General features: G+C 41.6%; 1 protein-coding gene across 1 annotated transcript in view; it reads right to left on the reverse strand.

Annotated features, from left to right (window-relative positions):
- LOC118801287 (dynein assembly factor 5, axonemal-like) overlaps positions 1-18,922 on the reverse strand; it is a 54,609-nt gene that overhangs the window by 24,665 nt on the left and 11,022 nt on the right. Inside the window, exons 5-7 of the mRNA XM_036561527.1 lie at positions 12,807-13,039; positions 10,927-11,157; positions 1,490-1,633 (exon numbers count right to left, since the gene is read on the reverse strand). Of these exons, the coding sequence (XP_036417420.1) occupies positions 1,490-1,633; positions 10,927-11,157; positions 12,807-13,039 (608 nt within the window). The remainder of the gene's footprint in view (positions 1-1,489; positions 1,634-10,926; positions 11,158-12,806; positions 13,040-18,922) is intronic.

Here is an 18,922-nt window from a genome sequence, read left to right on the forward strand (position 1 = left end):
CTCCTTCACTCCCTCATCCCTTATTCCCTCATTTTCTCTTTTCCTGACTCCACCACTCTTACTGTCTCACTTACTGTCTCACCCCCTCGTTCTCGCCCACTACTGTCTGTCACTCCACCACTCACTTCTTCACTCTTTCACTCTCTCGTTTGCTTATGTGCTCATTCCCTCAATCTCTCCCTCCCCGACTCAACCACTCTCACTGTTTCACTCCCTCGTTCTCGCCCACTACTCTCTGTCACTCCACCACTCACTCCTTTACTGTCTCACTCCTTCATTCTCTCATTTGCTTACTAGCTCTCCCTCCCCTACTCCACCACTCTCACTGTCTCACTCCCTCATTCTTGCCCAGTGCTCTGTCACTCCACCACTTACTCCTTCACTCCCTCATTCTCTCACCCTGACTCCACCACTCTGTCTCACTTCATCCGTCAAACCTTCACTCCCTCATTCTCTCCCTCCCCAACTCCACCACTCTCAGTCTCACTCACTCCCTCAAACCTTTACTCTCTCACGCCTTCACTCCACCACTTACACTCTCACTGTCTCACTCCCCTACTCTATCAATCCCTCATTTCACCACTCTCTCATTCCCTCACTATCTCTCTCACTTGCTGTTCTTTCATTATCTTTCTTTAACTCTTTTTTTCTGTCTGTCTCTCTATCTTTGTCTATCTGTGTCTTTTCTCTCTGTCTCTCTGTCTCTGTCTCTCTCTCTCTCTCTCTCTCTGTTTTACAGTATTCGTCTGTACGTTGTTGTTAGCTATAAAGTTATATATGTTAGGCTGCTGTGTGTTTTTATCTTATTTACTGTCTCTGCTTCACTTCAGGACCCCACCCCCCCACACCCACACCCACCCACCCGTACACACACACACCCACCCACACACCCACAGAAAATGACGATAATGTTCTGCAAACACACACACCTCCTTTCACCCATCAGTGGGTTTAGAGTTCAACCGCAAAACATGCTATTAGTGTTCTCCTGTCCATAATTACACACACACACACACACACACACACACACACACACACACACACACACACACACACACACAGCATTCCATGGCCAGTTTCACCACAGAGCACACTTGCAATAAAAAAGGCAAGGATGGAAAAAAACAGAGGGATGAAAGGAAAAGGGGCAAAAGTTAACCTTTGCGCGCACACACACACGCACACACACACACACAGACACACACACACACACAAACTTACACACACATATAAAGAAAAAGAAATGGCTAACAGAGAATTATGGGTTACACTTGTCCTGAGGTGATAGAAAAGGAGTGTGCATGTGTATGTGTTTTTGAATGAGGGTATTTGTGTATGTGTCTTTGTGTGTGTGTGTGGCGAGTGTACTTGTGTGTGAGTGTGTATGTGTATTTATTTTGTTGTTTGTTTGTGTGTGTGTTTATTTGTTTGCGCATCTGTTTGTGTGTGCGTGTGTGTTTATATGTGTGTGTGTGTTTGTGTGTGTTACCCGGTTCCGCAGCTCCTGCTCGGTGGCTAAACTCTGTACAGTCACCAGAACCTTCAGCATCTGCAAACTGATGATGCTACAGTCTTCCTCACACACACGCAGCAGAACCTCCACACACTGCACGAGCTGCTCCAAATACACCGTCTGAGAGAGAAAGAGAGACAGAGATAGAGAGAGAGATAGAGAGAGAGAGAGAGAGAGAGAGAGAGAGAGAGAGAGATAAAACACAAAACAGCAGGGATTTTTCTAACTGATTAATATATATTTTTAAATCTCCTGTACAACGAATAAATAGTACATACAAACTGTTGCGCCTGGAAATTAAGTAAATGAAGGATTGACTTTGCACAGTACTGCAAAGTATGTACTGGACAGAAAATAACGTTTTTAAGCACTTTCTCCCCCTCCCCTCCTCTGCTGTGAGCTCATGTCCAGACGTCCCGCTGCATTCTGACCAATTTCCACTCCATCACAGGGATCGTGACACTGCTTCCTGTTTTCTCTGCTCTGTGATTAGAGGAAACCTCCAGGTGCTCACAGAGGCCTTCAGCAGAGCTCGGGGATACCAGAGTGCATGAGTACACACAAATGTGTTAGGAAGGACCAACATAATGTAGTGGCCTGTTTGTGAGTGTACTTCAAACAGTCTGTCAAAACATTTGAAAACCTTCTGATTAGCAACTCAGCACAATACAAAAAAAAAGAAGTCTAATTTTAGTCAAAGTGAAAAATGATGAAAATCTCAGCCAGAGGATTCACATTCGCCCATATCCATAATAAAACTGCCCCCTATTCTTGCAAAGAGAAAGTAAAGTGCCAAACAATGAATGCCAATGATGTGTATCAGTCAGTCAGTCAGTCAGTCAGTGACTCAATAAGACTTTCACAGACTGGCTCACTGGGCAGTCCATCAAAAATATTAACATTAAGGGAAGTTAAACTGACAAAATACAACTGTTGTATGCATCAAATGCCAACTGAAATATTAGTTTGTGAGTGGCATTTGCTCATATATGGAGTGGGCGGGGTTAAAACTATACTGTCGCCAGCCACCAGAGGGCGTCAAGGACATGCTGCCTTTACTTTTAAACTGCTGTCATATACCGTCCACTCATTTATACAGCCACTAAACACACAGCAGAGTAATAGCCCGTTTCCCAGCAGCCAAGGGGGGCGGAGGGAAGGAATGGAGGGAGTGGGAGAATAAACAGGACGGAGGAGAGGAGAGGGTCAGGGCGTCCAGTTTGTGAGAAAGGGTGAAGAAGTGTGTTTATTTAAACATGAAGGAAAGAAAGGCTGCTCATTCACAGCGGAACACGCACTCACGCGCTGTCTGAAAGGGAATTAGTGTGTGTGTGTATTCCAGCCTGAAGGAAAACAGAGCAGAGGAAAAATCTTCTCAGAGCTAATAAACAGTAATAACACCCCATCCACTGCTATTACTGTCCTACACCTGCTTTTACCTTCCAGCAGAACCCTCCTGGGGCACTGTTGCCATGGGCGATGGGATGATTGGCAGGTCAGTTGACTGTTTTTAGCCAGGCGAACGAGTATGTTCTGCCATCCTCACCTGTGCAGAATCCTACTGTTGCCATGGCAAAGCAACACACATATACTCTGATGGGGTGGGCTGAGGGGGCCTAGGCCGTCCCAAATTTGAAAGCCAGATTTCTGACAAAGTTACAAAATGGGAAGAACGCTGAATTCTTAGATCCTCATGACTTTATTCCACCTTAAATACAGAAATGGGACTGACCAATTTCTGGCTGATGCTATCACCATAGAAACGCTCAATAGCAGTCAATGGCAAAAAAGACAACACAGCATTAGCTTGCTTCATATGGGGGTACTTGGCTGAGCTGCGCTACTGTACTTTGCAAACTATTTACCAGTTTATTCTAGAGATTTTGTGAGGTAAATCAGATGAAGCAAGTAAGCTACTGAATAAATGCTGCTAAAATAACGTCCAACTCACTGGAATAGTGTGAAAAAACAGCCAGCTTGCGAAGACGAAATGCATTCTACTGTATACGGTCAAAATAACCGCTAATAGCCTTAAGAGATAGAAACATTCAACTTTTTTGCACTGTAATATTGATCTCATAACACTGCTAGGCTACAATATGCACTAATCTAGTAAAAAAAAAAGATGTGGGGGTTTTATTTTGTCCAAATTATCACATCTCAAAATTTCTAAACGGTCAAAATGACTGTCTTGGCCTTTCTAGCTCATGTCTAATGTTGGTCAAACTGAAAACTGATGAAAATCTGTGCCAGAGGACTCACAGTGTTCGCCCATATTCATAACTAAAATGCAGAGTGACTGAACTTGACATCATTCATAAACTCAAAAGATGACAAATACCAAACAATGACTGTCAATGATGTGTATCAGTCAGTCAGTCAGACAGTCAGTGACTCAATAAGAGACTCTCATTGGGCCTGACTGGCTCACTGGGCAGTCCAACAAAAATATTAACATTGAGCGAAGCTGGCCCCTTCAATCTGTAATCAAGCCCCCCAAAAATGAAATTCTGGCTATGCAACTGTTCGACCGTCCGAGGCATGCCTAAGCCACGCCCCCTCCCTTCTGTATTCCAGTGAGGTGAGCAGGCCACAGCTGTCAGTGAAGACAAACGGCAGGCACGGACGTGCAGATCTGCGTGTGTATATGTGTGTGTGTGTCCAGACACTTCCCAGATGCACCCATGCTACTGTAGGTCACTGCATTACTGAGCGATGGTGTCTTTAACAGAGTGCCAGTAAACACACATACACTGCACTTTACCTGCAGCCTTCACTCACGCTAACGCCGTTAACACTGCAGCTGTGCTGGGAACGCCGTCACCATGGGAACACACACAACACCACAAGGGCAGACGGGCCGGCGCACGCACACGGACACTGACGTACAGTGCTGCAAGATGTACACTTCACAGGGGGGCGCTGTTGCATACGGGTACAAAAAGTATACAACAACACACAGACAGAAGCCTTAACAACTGTTCAGTGTTCACTGTGTCTACTTGTTTCCTTTATTACAGCTTCCATTCCTTTCAGGAGACTCACTTTCAGTTCTTCAAAGAAATCTCAGGGATATTTTTCCTCACCTCCAAAGTTCAGTCCTAGAAGTTGGTTGCATTTTCTGCTTTTCACTATCCAGGTAGGGGTGCAACGATTAATTGGCTAAGTTGACTAAAATCGAAATTAATTGGTGACTAATACGCACATAGATGCCGCATTGGGTCCAGCCAGGCACGTCAGTGGTGCTGCCGTTTTGGAGCCGTCACCTTTGCTGCTGGACTGCATTCAGTACCATTACAGAGTGGCAGTTTATGAGAGGTACTGTTCCGAATGTCTTTATTTTAAGAATATTGCACTCCAAAAACAACGTTAAACTAAATTTAATCACTGATGGGTCTATAAGAGTTGTTTGGTAATTGAGTGATTCATAATCTGAATAATCAATTTATCGTTTCCATAATCAAATATTCGACTATCAAAATAATCGTTTGTTGCAGCCCTATATCCAGTTAAACCCAAACATATTTAATGATGTTGAGGTCTGGACTCTGCGGGTGGCCAGTTGGTTGCTCAGAGAACACCAGCAGCTACATTGCTATGTACATGCTGGTCTTCTCAGCACTGTGCTTAGGGTTGTTATTGCATTTATTATGATTGCATGATAAATAATTGTTTTGACAACCAGTCAGCTTTCATACTTTCAACCAAAAGCAAATCAACTCCAGACAGTACGTCCCCAAGCTTGAACTGATCTTCTACTATGCTTGACTGATGGTTGCAGACATGGTTCACAGAGTCTTTTATTGCTTTGGCTGCCTTCTTATTTCCAAACGTCTCAAATTTAGACTCCATAAAATCTCACTCCACATGTCAGATGTTCAGTTTTGGCATTCCAGCCCAAACGTTCTTCTTTGTTGTCTATTTCCTTTTCTCAGGAAGGGAGCTACACATTCTCTTAGACCCATAGAGCTGGATTGTGAAAGGATGGACAGAAACACCTGTGCAGATCTGAAGCAGCTTGATTTTCTCCTTTCTTTCAAAGATGGAAGCTTAAAGTGCTGTTTATCTGATGTGGACAGTTTCGGTGGTCAACCAGGTCTTGCATGGTTGTTAGGAACTGGTGTCAACATTAACTTTTTCCCAGCATGCCTGATCAGACAGGAAACAATGTGGTTTAAATAACCTTTTGCTTTTAAAAACATTTTTCAAGCATGAATATGCATTAAATAAATCATTTCATTAGACCAGGGGTCGGCAACATGCGGCTCCAGAGCTGCATACAGCTCTTTTACTGTCCTGTTGCGGCTCCACAGCAGAATTAGATATTTAGGTAAAAATAAAATAATCCTCCTTTGCAGTAAAATAAAGCTCTGCTGATTGTTCAACACAGTTTTAACAATAAATGGTCTTAAACGCTGGAGTTAATACAGCCTATATCTGCTAATTCACCGGAGGTTGGCGCAGACTGCTGGGCACCACAGCAACACAGACAACAATCTCGCCTAGCTAGTAGCTAAGGGAAAAGAAAAGAGAGAGATTTAAGACGAACATAAATGGCGCAGGAGTTACATTCTGTCGCCTGAGGCACCGTTTAAGGTGGAACAGGAAAATTCGAGCTAAAAGCTGGCAAATGAGAAGCGACTTCAGCCACATAAACATTGAACATTGAGAGACATTTTACAAGAAACTGTTCTACTTTCGTGGAAAAGTTTCCTGCTGGAGATGCGAGAAAAGCGGCTATAGCTGAACTAAAGCTTAAAGCAGAGCAAAGTAAGTCTGCGTTTTTGTTTATATTATATTTTTTAGCCTATACTAGTACATCAGCACATACTGATATATTTACAGCCAAGATGGTAATCGAGATGAACATACAATCTTGTGGCTCCCAAGGTGGTTTGATTTTTGTTGAAAGAACAAAATGGCTCTTCTTAACATTTGGGTTGCCGACCTCTGCAATAGGGCAATGAATTTACTCATAAATTAAATAAGCTATTATTATTATTATTACTGTTATTATTATCCATGTTATAAAGCAGAAGTTATTTATACATCTAATTGTGCTCCAAATGTTCAAACAACTCTTCTCCCTCTGCTGCTGTCAGTGAGTAGCTTTACTACTCAAAGCGAAACTCCCTTAAAATCTTAATTACACAACAAATCACTCCACATACAGTAAAGAATTCAGCTGAAATAAATAACAGTAAATGTAGCTATTATGGTAACAACTGACTTGCGTGCCAAGTAATTTTGTCTGAAGTTTTTTTTTTTGCTCTTTTCTGGTAAATGAGGCTTTAGGGGTGAAGGGTCCCCAACCCCCCCCCGCTCTCTCTGGAGACCCCCGCCTGCACTTTGAAGACTATTTATAGTTTATAGTTTTACATCTTAACTCCGCTCCTCTGTCCAAATCAAACCGCTCACATGCACACACACGCGCACTCACACAAACCGGGAAAAAACTTGCTTATGCTTTTGGCAGATCAAAGATCTGCTCGCTCTCCCTCTCTCTCTCTCACTCGTTCGCTCTCTTTGCTTTTAATATATGTGTTTTTATCATTTTTTTAAATTCCCACAGCGTAAAACATAGCAAACACACACATGCAAACCCCTCCAGCTGCTCTCTCTGGGCTGTCGTGGTTACTCAGTGTGATATTAAAAACAGGTGAGTGTGTGTAGAAATGCGTGTGCTGTGGCAGCACTGTAAATTCTTGCGAAGCCGCACTGTCTCTGATGCTGCAGTGACTGCGTGTGTGTGTGAGTGTGTGTGGACTGCAGGTGCTCTGGCGCTCCTTTTGGTTTCCTTCTGCTCCTCGGTCTGCTGTATTTCTGGCACTGTGGTGATGCAGCCTGGAAAACTGACTCTCTCCCTCTCTCACTCTTTGAGTGTGTCTCTGTCTCTCTCTCTGTATCTCTATCTCCCTCCAAAATCGGTCTCTCTCGCTCTTTTCCCAACTCTCTCTTGCTCTGTCTCTCTCTTTCTCCTCTTTCAAAGATCAAAGCTTTAAGTACCATTTACTCCCTCACTCTTTTCCCATCTCTCTCTTGCTGCCTCTCCTTTTTCTATTTCTCTCTGTCTTGCCCCTTCAGTATGTCTGTGCCCCCCTCTTTCTGTCTCTCCCCTCTCTCTCTGTATCTCTCTCCAAACTGTCTCTCTCTCTCTCTTTTCCTTTGTCTCTTTCTCTGTTTTCCTATCTCTCTCTGTATCTCTCTCCCTTCCCACTGTCTCTATCTCTCTTCTTTTGCTTTCTCTCTCTATCTCTCTTGCCACCTCTGGGTCTCTCTCTCTCTCTCTTTCTGTTTTCCTATCTCTCCCTTATCTCTCTCTGTGTTTTCGTCTCTCTCTCTATTATCTTTACCTCTCTCTCTGTCGCTCCCTCTTTCTCTATCTCTCCCTTATCTCTCTCTTTTCCTATCTCTATCTGTCTCGCACCCCCGAGACACCCTCCCTGTCTCAATCTCTGACTCTCTTTTCCTATGTCTTTGTTTTCCTATCTCTCTCTTCCTCTATCTCTCCCTTATCTCTCTTTTTCTATCTCTTTCTATCTATCTCTGTCACATTCCCTGTCTCTCTCTCTCTCTATATCTCTCTAGTATCGCTCCTCTTTCTTTCTCTCCTTTTCTGTCTCTCCTCCTCCATCTATCTATCTATCTATCTATCTATCTATCTATCTAGCTATCTATCTATCAGTCTCTCCTCCTTCTGTCTCTCTTTTTCTGTCTCTCTCTCTCCTTGGCACTATCCCTTATCTCTTGCTCTATTATCTTTACCTCTCCGTTTCTCTTTCTCTTTTTTCCTAACTCACTCTCCCACTTTTCCTATCTATCTCTCTTTACCTTTTCCCATCTCACCTCTTACTCTCTCTCAGTTCTAGTTCTGTCTGCAGCTGTGTGAATGTGTGAGCGTGACCTCTTTCTTCTGTCTGTCTGTCACTGAGTGTCATCCATCGCACCGAAAAAAGTGCATAACTGAAAAGCACAGGAAACAGAGCAGGGAGGCGGGGGGGACTGGGGGGAGTCGAGGAGTTCAGCATGGCAGAGAGGACAGGAGTAAACCAACTGGGCGGTCTGGCAGCCAGAAGGGAGGGTCAGCAGGGGTCGCGGCAGACACGCAGCAGTCAGGGCAAAATTAGGGACTTTTATTATTGCAGTCCCTCAGAGGAAATTCCTGTGGGCCCCGCTGGGGGATCACGGGTACGGGGCAAAAACAGGCAGTGTCAATTAAGTTCCTCTCACTTCCCAAACTGGCATGATCTACATGGTCCTTCTGACAAACTGTACGACACTACAGGAAGTGTAGGGGGTGATATGGCTTCTTTTATGTCATTTGAAATGCAGGTTATAATGCTCTATGATGTTTATATGATCCATGCAGTCATTGTGACAAACTGTAATACACTACAGGGAAAGTAGAGGGCGATATGACGTTTTTTACTGTTTCCTAAAAACGATGGCAGCGGTAAAGAAAGAGGATGTGATAAAGGCAGAATAGGCAGAATAGATGTTTTATTCAAATAATAGTTGAATAGCTGATTGGTTATAAAACTAATCATTAGCTGCAGCCCACTGGCTAATTTATTACTTTAGCACTGAATTGGAAAAAACAGCTAATGTTTGCTTGAGTGCCCCCCTTCCCAGAGTAAATGGAGAGCAGTGTAAATGTTTTTCGAGCCCGAGGGTGAGAGGACGATGCTGCCAGAGTTGCATGTGTACACAAACTCGCTGGGTAAACAAACTTAGAAATGGAGAAGGTGAAAAACAGCATTTATTTATGCACATTTGAAATGTTAGCCGTGTCCTTTGGGTTTTGGGTTTTGTGTGCGGCTCAAGAAATCAGCCGCTTGGATGGAATCTGCTGACCTGGAACGTTACAGAGTGGTTTCTAGCTTCAGTCCAGGTGACCCAATGCACTTCAGGTTGGTGTTTTCCCTTTTTATCGCACCTGTTTCAACTCCTGAAGGACCTGCTGATGAGCTGGTGAGTTTAAACTGGTCTGTTAGAGCAGGGAAAACACATTACATTGCAGTGGGTCCCTCATGACCAAAGTTTAGCAACGCATGGATTGGCCTATCAATCCAAATAAACGAAGGAACTATCAAGTCTAAAGGACACAAGACTTTAGAGCTGCGTGATACTACGCTTAATCAGGATTGTATTTTCATAACTTTGCATCAATACGTATTTGCTTATTGATATATCTATTTAAAGACATTGCTATAGTTCAATCAACTTGGATCCTGTACCTACTTAATACCCACATACTGCACTGCCTATTTTGTAAAACATCTGTAGCATGCAAATGGCTTACTGTTTGCTATACATTCACCACAGTGGAGATTCATTCTGTTGGTTCATGAAAATCACTATAAAATACTGTAATTTGTAGAAATGGGATCTGATCCTATATCGGCATCAGGTCCAATATTGCTGTCACTTCACTCATTGGATATTGGATGGACAGGGCCGATCCTCTTACAGATCCATTTTCCAGTCCGCAGCTTGCAATGCACCATGAACCCGCCGTAACATAACATAACATAACAGACACGTCACCAATCCAGATTCCGTTCCACATCTTACCATAACTTTACGGCAACTTCAGTCTGTACCTAAGCGAGCAAATAACATTAGCTGTTGGTTTGACTAAAACTAGAAGACTGAAAAAGCATAGCACGGTCTGATGAATCCTGACATTTGCTAAGGCACACAGATGACAGGTTCTGAATTTGGCCCTAACAGCATGAATCCATGGGTGCAACCTGCTTTGTATGAACAGTCCAGGCTGGTGGAGGTGGTGTAATGGTGTGGGGAATGTTTTGTTGGTACACTCTAAGCCTGTTAATACCAATCAGTCAATGCTTGTATGCCACAGCCTGTTTGAGTATTGTTGCTGACCAAGTGCTTCCCTTCATGGCCACAATTTACCAACTTCTAATGGCTACTTACAGCATGATAATGCACTACGTCACAAAGCAAAATTTGTCTCAAACTTGATTCATGAACAGGACAGTGAGCTCAATGTTCTTCAGCAGCCTTCCTAGTCAACGGATCTGAATCCAACAGAACACCTTTGGGATGTGGTAGAACAGGACATTTGTATCATGAACGAACACCTGAAAAATCTACATGAGAAACTACCTGATGCAAACATGTTAACATGGACCAGAATCTTAAAGGAATGTTTCTAACATCTTGTGGAATCCATGTTACGAAGAACTGAAGCTGTACCCATTAATGTATTACCATTTGTATGATTGTTAACCATTGTGATCCACTTGCAATATAGTGATGCACTGTGATATATCAAATCATGACACATGACATATGGTGATCTAGCTGGCAATCCACAGCCCTACAACAGACTGATCAATAGGTCAGAAAGGTCAGAAAGGTCAGAAAGCCAAGCTCTGTCACCTCACCTGCTGAGAGTCATGGCAGACATCGGGCTGGGCGAGCTTTTGTCCAAGCTGGAGCAGGTGTGGATTCAGCGCCTCCCTGGAGCTGCCCTTCAGCACGGCCGTCAGGAGCATCAGAGGAGCCCAAGGAGAAGGAGAGGAGGAGGAGGAAGAGTTCTCTACATCAGCCAGCAGGAGACGGAGGAACACCTCGGGACTCACAAACACACCCAGCAGCTCGGCCGATTCCAAACACTGAGAGAGAGAGAGAGAGAGAGAGAGAGTGAAAGAGAGAGAGAGTAATCCCAATTACAAACTTAGACTCATCAGTCCATGAACCTTGCACCATCTGTGTTCTGCCACAAATGTTCTTCTTGTTGGTCCATTTCCCTTTTACTTAGCAACGGCTTCTTGACAGTTCCACACCCTTGCAGACCCAAAAAGCTGAGTTGTCTTCTCACAGTGGAAGGATGGACAGAAACACCTGTGCTGTGAATTCTGAAGCAAGAGCGGAGCTTGATTTTCTCTCTCACAAAGACGAAAGCTTTAAGTGTTGTTTATCTGATGGGGACGGTTTCGGTGGTCTAGCAGGTCTTCCATGGTTGTTAGGAGTTCCATTGTCTTCATATCCTTTAATATTTTTTTTGCGCTCAATTTTTGGACACTCCTGATTTGCGCTTATTTTCCTTTGACTTTCCTTTTCCTTCTGCTAGTGTATTATATAATATCTAATATCCTCAGAAATATCTCCTGAAAAATGGACAACTTCTGCTTAATGGCTGGTTTGACTGGAAATTAAATAAATAAATGATGTCTGACTTTTGCACTAATAAATTTAGCCCCATGCTTTTGAAGGTGTTGCACCACCCCAGGCACCGCAGAGCCAATTTGATATTCTGGAACAAACTGCATTTGGTAAACTAGACAGAAATAAATACGTTGTTGGCAATATTTTTGAAAAATCACTGCTTGCTTATATACTTTTGGCTCACTGTCTATGTGGCGTGACATTCTGCATTAGCAGTGATGGGGCATTGCTAATTGTCGTGTCTGCGCTAATCAGATGTGACTGAAACACATTCCTTACAGCTCTCTGAGGGACGTCCCGACTGTCAAAGCTCATATAAAACCTCAGATCAGCTCATGACTTCAGAGGAGACTGTGCTATTATAGTGTGCATGTGGTGTTGCTTAGCAAATACTAAACATTGTGTCATCTTTTATGTGCAGGATATGAAACAATTTGGCATAATCGAACATATATTAACCCTGCCTTCCACCATTACGAAAAAGAGCTCTCTACGACAAACTAATTGATGTAGATTACACAGTAATGTCCAGTCAATTGCAGAGTGAATGGATGTGATTGTGAAGCCCTTCGCTTGATGACACGTGATGAAACTGGCTCTTCAATGTAATGAACTGTGGCTGAGATCAATGGAAATAGGGACTCATTGAGCTGAACGTATGTGTTTGTTCCTCACTGTTACACCTGACTTAGTTCCTTCATAATTCCATGATGACTTAAACTTGGTGTGTTAAGACAGGTGTTTTGTGTTAAAAACACAATGTGCAGCGCATGATGTTCCTAAAACTAGAACTGGCTATGACAATACTGAACCACATGGATGCTGCAGTTTATGGAACTAAGCGTAAAAGTATAGACTGATGTCAATAAGATGGTTATTTATTTGTGTTGTAGACATTGTGACCCCTGGTTCCTACCATCACCATTGGAAAGACATCTCACTCAGTAAGTTTCTTTACAATGCACCATTTCATATCAAATCACTCTGAACGACTTTTTGGATCTCAGTGATGTAATTAGGCAATTTGAAAAATTGGTGGAATTCCCCTTTAAGAATGTACGGAAAGGTTTCTGTTCAGCGAGTGATGTAATCTTACGTGTGTTCTGGCGGCTGGCTCCGGGTCAGCACAGGCGCGGTACAGGGTCGTAAGCAGAGGTTGCAGGTGCTGTGTGCAGTGTTCTTCAGCATGCAGCAGGAGAACCCTCAGCAGCTGCAGCGTTTTCACCCGTGTCTGCGCCAGCCAGTCAGCGGCATCGCGGCCCACGGCGGGCATCAGCTTCGACAGGTTCCTCACTACCAGCTCCCTGCAGCCCAGCACTGGACGCTCCACTGATAGAGAGAGAGAAAGAGGAGTGAGTGGGTCATTAAGGTGTAGTAGGTTTTGACCCTTCAACCTCAATCACACTTAAGGTTCCTTCAACAGCCAAATCTCTGAAACTGTGACTAGGATGTGTTAAAGAGCACATTTCATGAAAAACAAGATGTTTTTAAAACAAGAGTTTGATGTAGTAAGTATGGGTGGACAGTATGATGGTAAGGTGGTATACTGTGTTATGCAACAATTATGATGCTATTTCAAAATTATGACACGTTAAGTTTTTATTCCACGACTGAACGTATAAATAAACACATTCCTCCCATTTATATTTTAAAGGGCTCACTGATTGGTGGTATGGGAGCTCACTGATAAGTGGCCAGGAAAAACCTCAGAAAATCTAAGCATGATAGCAGCTCAGCCACAGCAAAGAGCTACACGGACCAGAACCGCACATTCTCTGCACAAACCACAGAAAATGTTCGGTTTCAGCTTTCACTCCAACATCAGTCACTCGACTTTGAGATAACCTCTAAACGGGTGATATTTTAGCATCAGTTAGCTACAACCGAGCTTGTCGCCCAAACACCACAGAACAGGCTTGATTTCGACTTACTTAGTCACTCTACATTTGCTCTCTGAAACATTATCATCTAAATTTGTGACAACAGAGCACCGATTTTGAGAATCAAGCCTGTACTGTGGTCAGCGACACTGTTTGGGTTTGTAGCCTGCTTGCTAAGCTAAAGCTACCCTGTAGCCTGATCCCAACATCACAGAACAGGTTTAATTTCTTCTTTCTGTCCCTTTAGTGTGGAATACTATACAGGTATGTTTCAGGTATGTTTTCTTTGCTTTTTTGTGAAATACACTCTTCTACTTTCTAAAATTTGAAAAAAACTATTTTAACTTTTCATTTTTAGTCATGTACCTCCATTTACTCCCATTCATTGGCGCTTTGCAGTCATGTTTTTGATATAACAGGGGAAATAGAAAGAGGTCAAGCTCCTCTTAAACCAACTCTGGCACAATACAGAGCAGCCAATCAGAACAGAGCCCATATTTCTTCAGGCACAGTAACAAAAACAGCCTGTCTAATTCTAAGGAATAAAGAGCGGTTGGAAACGGGTAAAAATAAATTATGATTTCACTTTCACACTAAACGTATTGTATTGTTTTGAAGAGTACTAACATCACACTGGATTGCAATGTAATACAGTACCAGTCCTGTCCTGCTGATAGATATTCTAAGTTCAAGCAAAATTTCTGTGAAAAATCAAATTCACCCAGTTTTCTCCTGATTACTCCAAATGTAGTCGATCTGCAATGACATGACTGGCGTCTGAAGTGCTAGTTTAGTTTTAGCACTGAAGCTACAAGGCTAATGTAGCTAACAAGCAATGAAAGCCTATACCTCACTAATTAGCATGGTGCTAACTGCATGCCAAATGCATCACACACTTGCCTGAAACCTCAAATACAGTATAACATACTACTGTCAAATTTAAAGTGTCAGGATGGCTGCTATTGTTTTTAGCTGCGTGATGTCATTTTGTCCATTTTTATAATAGTACGTCAGACAGTGGCAGAAACCACATGAGCAAGTCTGTCTGAGATTACTTAACAACAATGTTCTAAAGGTACTGACAATAGACGACATAGACAATTAGAGAAATTTGAGTTGTTGGCAAAATATAACTGTAAAGATGCTGTACAGTAAAATGACATACGTATATCTGGGCCTGTGTTTGGGGTAAAAGCATTTTTTCTTCAGGGAGACCTCCTAAACCTCACTAGAGCTTCAAAATATGTTCCTATCAGCATGACAACACTGGGATACAACAAGAGCAGAACCAAGTACACACACACACACACACACACACACACACACACACACACACACACACACAGACACAGACACAGACACAGACACAGACACACACACAGACGCAGACACAGACACAGACACAGACACAGACACACACACAGACACACACACACACACACACACAGACACAGACACAGACACAGACACAGACACAGACACACACACAGACACAGACACAGACACAGACACACACACACAGACACAGACACAGACACACACACAGACACACACACACACACACACACACACACACACACACACACACACACACACAGACACACAGACACACACACACACTACTTCAACCTTCCTCTGAAAGCTCGTTTTTGAACTCCTGTCCAATATAATTGAAAGTGAGCAAAGGAGAGAAGAGGAGGGAGAACAAAGAGTAAGAAAATGAGAGAGAGAATGAAAGAGGAGAGAGAGTGAGACAGGAGAGCTGTAAATCAGACAGAAACAGATACAGCACACGACAGGACACGGCAGAGCAGCACAGGGCAGGACAAAACAGGACTTTTCTGCCTATTCTACCTGTCTGACAGTGACCTTTTTCATACGGAGAGGAGAGATTTACAGCACTGTGTGAGTGAGTGTGTGTGTGTGTGTGTGTGTGAGTTTGTTTTTGTGCATATACAGAATAGAAAAGGCCTAACTTAAGTGAATCCCAGAGAAAAACAAGGCTATCCTAACAGAACAAGACACACACACACACAAACACACCACCACGTCAGTGTTACTGTAGCGCTGAGAATGATCCACCACCCAAATAGTACTTGCTTTGTGAGGGTCCATGGGGGTCCTGACCACTGAAGAACAGGGTAAAAGGGGCTAACAAAGCATGCAGAGAAACAGATGGACTACAGTCTGTAACTGTAGAACTACAAAGTGCACCTATATAGTAAGTGGTATATATATATATATATATATATATATATATATATATATATATATATATATTACATTACTATGTACTATATATATATATATATATATATATATATATATATATATATATACATATACATACATTACTATATGTATATATATATACATACATATATATATATATATATATATATATATATATATATATATATATATATGTATATATATTATTATATACACGTGTGTGTGTGTGTGTGAGCTATTACTCATTAACCATTTGAGTGCCACTATTGGAATACATTGATTTTTTTTTTTTTGATTAAGAGACTTCTTACTCCATCTTAGTTTTGCTTGTATTTGCAAGTAAATATGTTATACAAAATGTTATGTTATGAGAAAGCACTGACAGTAGAGATGTCTGCTGTCTTTTAGTGAGGCTTTTAGTGGTAAGCAGGCGAGGCTCATGTTGGCTAGGTCCAGAAACAGTTAAAATATATTTCTCTGATAAACTAAAATGTTGGCAGATTCACTAAAGCAGAAAAAACACCCGAAGAAGACAATGAGTGTCTGTCAATTGTACAAGTTGAGCTGTAGGTTTAGCTCCTTAGCTCATCTCCATCGTGTTCATCCGACATGAAAACCTGCTGATCTCTTTTATACATAATAAAACGTTTACATTTTGAAATGTTTTCCTCTGCATGATGAAAAAAGTTTTGTGCTGTCACCTAAAAAGGTAAGCCACGGTTCTACAGTAATTTCATTGCCATGGTTTTCCTTCTCTGTTATATACATATACATTATATATAAATACATATTTATATACAAGTTATATATATACACACACACACACACACATATAAACGTGCATATATTAATACATATTACAGTGTATAATCATATTTATAGTGTATATATACTCAAACACACAAACATACACAAATATATTTTTGTTGATTTCTATTTTTTGGCATTATTTGCCTTGTGTTAAAATTTTATGATAAAGGACCAACAGAAAATAGAAAGCAGATAAATTTTTTAAAAATTATGTTGTTACCTTAACATTTAAGAAGCTCATGGGAAATACACTTCAGACATTATTATTATATATGCAGACTTACATATATTTAATACATGTTGGCCCGTATTTATGACCCCATGTCCTGACGTCCTGACACTGCATAAAAACAAATGAGATGCGTCTGTGTGCGTTCCCACTCCTTCATTAGTGTCTAACTCCACCCGGATGACCGAGCTGACTCTGACAGGCTGTAGATCCTGAGCGTGTGTGTGTATCCTGCGGGGTCTGCTCTATTATCACTGTAACTCCTACTGTCAGCGTACTGCTGTAATTACCCAAACCTGTCTAGACCAGCAGCGCATTACTGCACCTATACACTCCACAGCTCCACGGTACAGATAACAGAATTCCACGCAAGATAAAGTTGTTGGATATTGTGATGGGATAAAATTAGGATTAGTATAGAGTACAGAGGTTCAATGTTTCTCTGACCGGACGCAGACCCTAATTTGAAAAAGTGGTGCTCTTATTTCCAACTTTGCCACGTGTTTATAGTAGAAATATCGTGATGGCAATAAAAACATGTTACATCATGTATTTTCCTTGACCTGGCAACCCATTCTACTAACTGTGCTGTATTCTGACATCCACGCAGCTACAGGAGTTGAAATGATTCCAGTAATGCTGGAAGAGGAGTGGGTGTTTCTCTAGAGCAGCACCAGAACACATGCTGCAGTGAGCTGATAGTTAAGTGGACTGCTGTGTTTACTTGAAGAGGATCAGATCAAGAGCTCTTTCATTTCACCGATAAACATTAGCAATGAGTGCTAACACGCGGTTTGTTTTGAGCTACTTGATCCTCTCTCCGCTGCAGCATTCACACATACACATGGACAAAAACACAGAGCACTAACTCACTCACTATCCGGCCCATCAGTGCCCCGGGCAGTGGAGTTCAAAGGCAGGAGGCTTAACGCTGCTGACCCATCAATCTTACTGCTTTAAGAGTGATGAGAGACACTGGAGCAATTCAAAAGTATTCGTACTGAAAAGTTTCCCTGGTCAAATTACATGTTTTTTTTCCTACGTGAAAATATGTTAATGCATGTATACACAAGCACAATTACAGTTTATTTGCTGAACGTACTGGAAGAAATTAAATTTATCAAAAAAAAAAGTTATCAAACATTTTGTACTTTTTATCATTTTTTTTTTTCCTATTTATCACTTCTGCAGGCCTCCTAGCCACCATTCTGGTAGCTGATATTTTAAGTTAAATAATAAAATATTTCTTGCTTTATATAAAATACAATAATTAAAATAATTAAAATGTAATAATAAAATATGAAATATCAATATCACAATAGAAAAACAGGCTGAAACTGCATTTTATTCTATTGTGAAACAAGATTAAACTGAACATATAAACAGAATGTGAGCAGTAAAATCTGCAGAAAATGTTCTGTTTGAATTTGATCTCTGTAGAGGATGTGTTAACATATTTTCACTTAACAATCAATCAGTAAAATATTTGGTTGGAAGGGTTTGGATTTTTTTGCACGACTGTATTCACACTTTCGCAATTTGACAGAATACTTGAAAAAAGCAGTCTTGGCTGAATACTTGGCTGAATTCACTGCACAAAACCTATTGAGTGATGCATTCACTGCACTATATAAGAAAAACAATATATTTAGAATACATCTGAAATCCGTTTAGAACACATTTTGATAAAGCACTTTGCTGTTGTAATTTGTACCTAATTTGAACTATTTCTTGCTGTTCCTGGCAGTTTTCTTAATATATTTCATCACATTGCCAAATACACATTCCACTATCCCATTATATCCATATCCATTTTGTATCCCTAATTTGCATAACTCACCATACCAGAACATTAAAATAAATGGTTCAGTATTGTCTAAAAAGTGGCCATATCCCAAAGTGGGTAGTATTTTTTTAGCTAATGGCATGTGTGTAACATCGTCAAACACAAGGCCGGCGGGCCTGATCTGGCACAATCCTATCCGGCCTGTGAAAGTATTTTTATTTTCTATTAATATTAGCCTGTTTCACAATACGCTGCACTGCAGTGCATGCTGGGGA

This window comes from Colossoma macropomum, unplaced genomic scaffold (assembly GCF_904425465.1).
Source record: "Colossoma macropomum unplaced genomic scaffold, Colossoma_macropomum, whole genome shotgun sequence".
In the NCBI taxonomy this organism is placed as follows: Eukaryota; Metazoa; Chordata; class Actinopteri; order Characiformes; family Serrasalmidae; genus Colossoma; species Colossoma macropomum.